The sequence below is a fragment of the Grammomys surdaster genome, unplaced genomic scaffold (genome assembly GCF_004785775.1).
Source record: "Grammomys surdaster isolate TR1022 unplaced genomic scaffold, NIH_TR_1.0 344, whole genome shotgun sequence".
In the NCBI taxonomy this organism is placed as follows: domain Eukaryota; kingdom Metazoa; phylum Chordata; class Mammalia; order Rodentia; family Muridae; genus Grammomys; species Grammomys surdaster.
Window position 1 is genome coordinate 400,157 of NW_021604763.1, and position 7,055 is coordinate 407,211.

The window sequence follows — 7,055 nt, forward strand, 5'->3', positions numbered from 1 at the left end:
TAAGCAACTGTAGAGGACAATCAACACAGGTCCCCATGCTGGTTGGCCTCTTAGAGCCATAGGCTTAGCCTCTCCATTCCCTGAGCAGCTCTGCCTGCCAGAGGGACTTCAAACTTCCTTCCTGGAGAAGAGAATGAGACAAGAGGATTCGGAAGATGCTCAAGAGGGTGGAATCTGGGACCACTGAAAGCAAGCTGAGATTAGACTCTGAACTAAACATCTGTAAATTTATGGTCCAATAAAGCCAACACTTGAATGCTAGTCCCAGAAAAATATCAGAATCTGGTGTGGTGGCACACAATTTTGATGCCACCAGGGGGGGTCTCGATGAGTTCAAGGCATGGTGTACAAGGTGAGTCCCAGGGTAGCCAGAACTAGAGACCCTGTCTGAAAACAAAAAGACCCTGACACAAAAACAAACAGGCAGAAAGGCACAGTTCCTGTCACATGTATACATTTTATTTTTTTATATAAAAGGCAACAGTACATTGTTGATTGGAGGATTAAAGGAAGGAAAACCCTCTTAAAAAGTAGAGTTTCCCACCCCTATTCCTAAAACTGTAACATATATGTATGTATATATTTATATATTTAAAAAAAACAAATTATGAAACTTACAACCTGGACTTCAGCCCCTCCCAATGTCTTATAACAGAAACATATTACACAGCCCCTAGTCAAGGATCATAGCTCCAGATGTGAGCTATACCCCTCCTGTCCCTTCCCTCTCCCCAAGCCTAGAAGTCCATTTCGAAAAAACAGACGACACTCACATACTTAGAAATACACTTCTGGGCCCCCCTCCACATGGAGTCTCTGAGGCAGGCACACTCTGGCACTTTCCTGACTCACTTTCTTCATTCCCCTGGGCTCCCTTGAGTTTGTTTTGAAAACTTGGTCCTTTGCCCTCACATTCAGCCTAGAAAACAGCACACATTTATACATGTGCTCTCTCTCTCTCTCTCTCTCTCCCTCTCTCTCTTTCTCTCTCTCTCTCTTTCTCTACATCCTCTTCCTTTTGGAAAACAAAAGGATGTTTGGTCTTACTTACTATCCTACCTTGGCTTAAGGGTAGGAACCTAATGCCCTAATGGGCAGAGTTCAGTAGAAATTCTGGAGGGGCCATTCAACAGGGGTGGAGACAGGGGGAGTTTCAGCCTGGAGAGGCATCACACAAGGGGCTTTTTAGAGAGTGCCCCCCCCAGTCAGTGGACACTCAAGAGAGTGAACGGGGGTGGGGGTGGGGCGGTGGCTGCCGCCCCCTCAGATCTGCTCCTTGTGCTTCATGTGGGCCAGCTTCACATTCTCTGCCTCGGTGGAGGGTGGGGGCTGCTCCAGGTGGCAACCAATCATGAGCTGGTACACAACGACACCACAAATGGAACCCAGGAGTGGAGAGACGATAGGTACCCACCACCAGTGCCGGCCAGTCCTGGAGGGAAAACACTGGTAATCAGAGACAGGTTGGCAGGAAGAGGGAAGGCAAGCTAAGGTAAGCTGAGTGGGGGACTGTACTCACGTGAAGACTTCTGAGCCCCAGCCAGCCAGGGCGGTGAAAAGGCGAGGTCCAAAGTCACGGGCGGGGTTGACAGCATAGCCAGAGTTGAAGCCCATGGAGGTTCCAATGACCAGGACCACAAAGCCCACAGTGAAGGCCTCTAGGCCACGGGGCACAGGGTTGTTATAAGGGTCAACAATGGCCAGAACACACACGATAAGAGCGGCTGTGCCTATGAACTGGGAGAGAGAACATGGTGAGGGGTAGCTACTCCCCCCATGCTCCAGTCCTGCCCTTCCTCTGCCTTGCCCTGATCCTAGGATGCTTGCAAAACCAAGATTTCACTGGGAAGCTCCATGCTTTGTAAAAGACCTGCTACCATGTTCTGAGGTTGGGGTTCCCACGACCTGAGAAATCCTGCTGATCAAGGAGTGTTGTCCAAAACAAGGCTGCTCCTCTCTCTGCATTTACTTCACATGCCCCCACTCCATACCTGATCAAAGAAGCCATTGACCATGTCCAAGTGTCCAGAGGGGTAGGTGGCAAAGATGCCAGCTGTGCCATTGGGGCCGGAGACGATAAGCTGGTTGTTGGCAAAGGCCAAGATTGCATCTGGTGACAAATTAGAGCCATTGTGAGTGAGGGCAGAGCCTTTCCTCTCAGAGCTGCCCTCTCCACCCTGCCAGGGGTCATGGGTAAGCATATTACTGTAGAGGCACAGGGGGCGGGGTGGGGTGGGGTGGAAGACCTGAGATTCTGTTGTTGCCTGACTTGTTTCTTTCCCCTAGAGCCCCCAACCTGGGCCTGAGTGTTCGTGAATGAGTCATGAGCCCTGGGCCTGGGCAGGCCCTGGTTGTCATCAATGGGCTTGGTGCCAACAAGTACTTAACAAGGGAAAGTGCCTGGAAAAGGGAGGGCGGGATGGGGAAAGCTTACCATAGTACAGCCCAAAAACAATCCCAGCGCCCAAGAAGGCCCCCAGCGTCTGTGCTAGTGTGTAGATGGGCAGCTTGATCCAGGGTTCTCGTGCCAGGAAGCACATAGCAAAGGTCACAGCAGGGTTCAAGTGGGCTCCTGAGAAGAGGAGATAGCATCTATTAGCTACAGCCTGTCACCTTGGGCAGGCTGGGGCTCCCATGTGCTCTTCCTTTCTGGGGTGTAGGTAGGTTCCCTTGGCCTGGATGGCAGTTGGACTATGTCACAGACTAATCTTTGATTCCACGGTGAAAGTCAAAGGTTCTGTCGAGTCTCTTCCACCCTTGCCTCCGAAGGGCCCAAAGCTGAGGTGCTGCTAGTATGTGCACTTGGGGGTGCCCCCTCCCTCTCTGCTCTCTAGCCAGGCACTTGTTGGTAATGCTGGTGAGGGCTGAGAACTGAGGCTGGGGTTGAGGCCTTACCAGACACTTGGCCAGCCACCAAGATGGCGAGGGTGACTGCGAAGCCGAAAGCCAAGTTGATGGTGAGGAAGCCACCGTGGGTGCCACGGCTGAGTACCACCTGAGCCACGGAGCCACAACCAAACATCTGTCAGAAAGCAAAGCACATGAAGTCCCACTGAGATCAGACATGCCTGCCACCACAGAGAAGACCAGTGGTCCTTCCTGGAGTATAACCCAAATCCCTCCTGCTGCAATTAAGTCCCAGAAAGAGGAGACATGCAGAGCCCTATGGGAGGGTCCGGCAATGGGTATACACTGGGAACCCAGGTGGTTAAATGACATCCATTGGTTTTTCTTGACTCCCAGAAGGGGACAGAGGGAGCTATCACTACAGGAGCCGTTTCTGCCTGTCCTCCAGATCTGACACTCAGATGTAGAAGATACACCATCATCCCTGACTCTTCCGAAGCTGAGGTCACAGTGGAGGAGGTCACAGTGGAGGAGGAGGTGAGGGACATGGAGGGAGATCAAAAGTGAGGTCGCATCTACTCCTGCATCTAGAAATGTCTGCGCATCTATCTGGTCCTCACGTGTTCCTCACCCACACCCTCCCTGTTCACATCTGTCCCTCCCCAGGCTAATCTTCCTCTTCCTTCTCCAGCCCACTGCCTCCAGGATTCCCACTCAGATCAGTAGAGTCCTAAATATGAGGTTTTACATGGCTATTCTCTCTAGCTCCAGTGAGATCTGTTCTAACCCTTCCTGGGATAGAGGGACTAAAAGTTGCTCCAAGAGCAGTGTGTACAGAACATGGTCCAGTGTGAAAATACTCTCTACCAACTATAAAGTGCAGTTGCCTCAAGTCTCAGGTGAGCCTGGCCCGATCCTGGCCCTCTCGAGGCAGAGGCCAGCCTGGTCTACAGAGTGAGTTCTAGAACAGCCAAGAGCTAGGGAAGGAGATCCAGTCTCAAAAACAAGTGCTATGCTGGCCAGCAGCAGGCTGTGCTCCGTTGACTCTAATGCCTGCGTACTGAGTTGTTAAGCACTGATTATTATCGGTCAGAAAGATGAGGCAGGGAAGCCAGTGGCGATGATGTAGGTCAAAGGTGTTCAGGCAGGTGAGAGCAAAGGTCAGAGATTATGAGAGTAGGGGGTGGAGGCATGTGGAGGTCTGGGGCACTATGTCCAGTCAGACCCTGGCCTGAGCTCTCTGCCTGAGGCCCAGACCTGGCTCCATGCCAAGGGGCCTTGGAGGGAGGAGCTATCAAAGCCAGTTCCACCAGCTTGGGGCTAATCTTCCTCTTCCTTATCCTCCCCTCTCACCCAGCTCCAGGTTCTTAGCCAGCCCCTCACCCCATATACCACCCAACTATATACCTCAGAAAAAGGGGCTTTCCTCACCCCCAAAGCCAACCAGGATCCTGATACAAAGGTCCCAAGTCCCCAATACAGGTACACAAGCAAGCCGTCAGTCATCAGGGGGATCCACTAGATTTTCTCTCCCCCCCTCCCTGAGCTCCACTTTTCACTGACACCCAATACCTCACGTCTACCTGAGCCTGAGAGCCTTCACCACAAATCCAGCACCCTCTTCTTGTGGTCTGTGCTAAGCCAAGTAATCCTGAGACTCAGTGGGGACTGACTGTTCTTTTTACAGAGGAGTAGCTCTGAGAACTGGGAAGGGATAAGGAGGCCCCTCTTTGAAAGTGTAAGACACCCTCCCTTGTCCTTGCTGCTCCCGAACAGGTGGCCAGACTCACAAATCAAGATAGGAAACAGGGAACCGCTGAGGCAGGAGGGTGATAAGTGCCCCCTTCCACTCCCTTCTTGGCACAGAGAGGGGGAGTGGGGACAACTGATAGGCCACTAGTCTATGAAGTCAGAGGCACGTGTGGGCCCTCTTCTCCACGTGTAGCCTGCCCCACCATGATCCCTCACCAGTCAACTGATCTACGTTACCCGGGACTGAGGCTGCTGCTGGAACTCAAGTAATCCACCCATGGCAAAGGGGCAACTGAATTCAGAAGAGACCAAATCAATGGCTGAAAATCAGAGTAACTGGGACAGCAAAAGAAAACCATAATGCCTGTCTGACTAAGAAGTGCACCAAGTTACCCCAAACTCAGGGCAAAACTGCAGAGGCCTGGAGGATTGGGGAGCTCACCCAGAGCCACGGAGAGGAGAGGCAGAAGAGGGATCAAAAGGCCTGCGAAGACACTGGGAGCATCCGGGTCTCAGACAGGATCCGAAGACACACACACACACACACACACACACACACACACACATTAGGGCCCTGTTTCCTTCCATCATCCCTATCTTCCCTTCTCCCGATTTTGCTGCCCAAGTGGCCTGCGCCCTCTGCCCCTACCTGTGGTAATCTGCCCTCACTTCACTGCAACTTTTGGACTTTCTGAGGCTTAATTATTCATTAGGGGCCAGACACCCAAGACCCAAATAACTTAATAGTGGTGTCCATTTGCCTCTTTCTCCACTGTGTCCTGTGCCTGGAGCCCTGGGAAGCTGGGAGACTGGGAAATAAAAGGACTGAGGGTCCCACTCTGCATGGGTGACCCTTCCACTGCCTTGGTCTCGATCTCCGGGGGCGGGGGAAGGTAAAACAGCAGAACTGGTCTGGGTGAGCAACACTGTCGCAAATTGAGTTAGAACTGTCAAGACTGTTGAATGCTTTGGAGGTCAGCTTGACCCTGAGGGTTGAGCCTTGGGGGAGAACTGGGGAACTGGTCTTGTCTGCCTTGGAAAACTGTCCCAGGAGTGAATAAGGACTTGGGGACCATGAGGGAGGGGGCTAAAAATAGAAAGGGCTGCTCACTTCCCTGCACTCACCACAAGGATGAGGGTCCCCAGGCACTCCGCCAGCGCCTGGCGAAGCAGCCGGTAGCGGATATGGAGCATCTCCCCGCAACGATTCATCAACTCCTTCTGTCGACCCATGGCGAGGCAGGCAGCGGCGCAGTCGGGCGTGCGGGTGCAAAGTGGCTAGCGCAGGGCACGGAGAGCGGCGCCCCGGAGCGCAGGTGGCGCCCTTTATATGCATATGCACCGGCCAGCCCAGCCTGCGGAGCCCCACCCGCGGAGCCCCGCGGGGGCGGAGTAGGGCCACCACCCTCCGCCTAGCCTGGAGGCGCTGGTGAGGACGCGGGGTGACAGTTGTAAGGAGGGTCTCGAGGAGCTTTAAGGGTGGGTTGGCTCTGAAGGATTCTTAGGGGAGTGAGTGTTGAACTGAGAGGACTGGAATACTGTGAAAAAGCCCGGAGACCTGTTCACAGTGAGCCTCGTGGCTCACGCTAGGGGTGCGACCTGTCCTAATGGAGAGGAACCAGCTTGCTACAAGATGACTGGATAGAACAGGTCTTCAATCAGGCGGCTGGAAAGGAGGTTATGGGCCTCGATTGGAAAGAGACCTCATGGTGTGCACCCTGGTAGGCAGATGTATGCTGAGTTCTAACCAGAACTTGTCAGCTCTTCTTGTGCTCTGTGAACATGTCACATGTTGCATGTGTTGGTTACCATGGCATATGTCCTGTGTCACACCATCTTTGCCGTGCCACGTGCGGGCTGGGATATCTGAACTTTCTCCTTGTGGACCTTCCCCCTCTATACCCTCGGCTCCAGAGGCTGAACTGCGGTTGTCATGATATGCCACATGCTACAGCATGCCAGCAGGGTGAATTCCAGCTGTTTTTTTTTTTTTTAACTCTCTCCTTTCCTACTCCCACCGAAGTAAATCTACCCTTTTAAGTAACTAAGCTGGGGCCCAGGAGATGGCTCAACAGGAAGAGCGCTTGCCTGGTGACCTGAGTTCAATCCCTGAAACCCACATGAAGGTAAAAGGAGAGAACCAACTCCATACGTTCATAGCGATGCGTGTGCCCACACGTACATCATCATTAATTTTTTTTTGAGACAAGGTCTTACCATGTAGTCCTGGCTGGCCTGGAACTCGCCATGCAGACCCAGTCCTTGAGCTCAGAGAGATCCACCTGTCTCTTCCTCCTAACAGCTAGGATTTGAAAAACAGGAGCCACCACATCTGGCATGATTAATTTTTTTAAGAGAGAGATTTAACTGAACCAGGTATCATGGCACATAATCACAGTCCCAGCACTCAGGAGCTAAGGTAGGGAAACTGTGTACGCTTCATAATAAAACCCTGT

General features: G+C 52.5%; 1 protein-coding gene across 2 annotated transcripts; it reads right to left on the reverse strand.

Annotated features, from left to right (window-relative positions):
* Window positions 1-437: 437 nt before the first annotated feature.
* Aqp3 (aquaporin 3 (Gill blood group)) lies at window positions 438-5,930 on the reverse strand. Of its 2 annotated transcripts, XM_028779102.1 has the most exons (6): window positions 5,725-5,930; window positions 2,896-3,022; window positions 2,435-2,572; window positions 1,992-2,110; window positions 1,520-1,737; window positions 438-1,432 (listed from the first exon to the last, which is right to left on the reverse strand). In XM_028779102.1, exons 1-6 carry the CDS (start codon window positions 5,830-5,832, stop codon window positions 1,264-1,266), a joined length of 879 nt encoding a protein of 292 aa, XP_028634935.1. In that variant the 5' UTR covers window positions 5,833-5,930; the 3' UTR covers window positions 438-1,263. The 2 variants fall into 2 exon arrangements, with proteins under 2 accessions (XP_028634935.1, XP_028634936.1); XM_028779103.1 differs by lacking the exon at window positions 1,520-1,737.
* Between the last annotated feature and the right edge of the window lie 1,125 nt (window positions 5,931-7,055).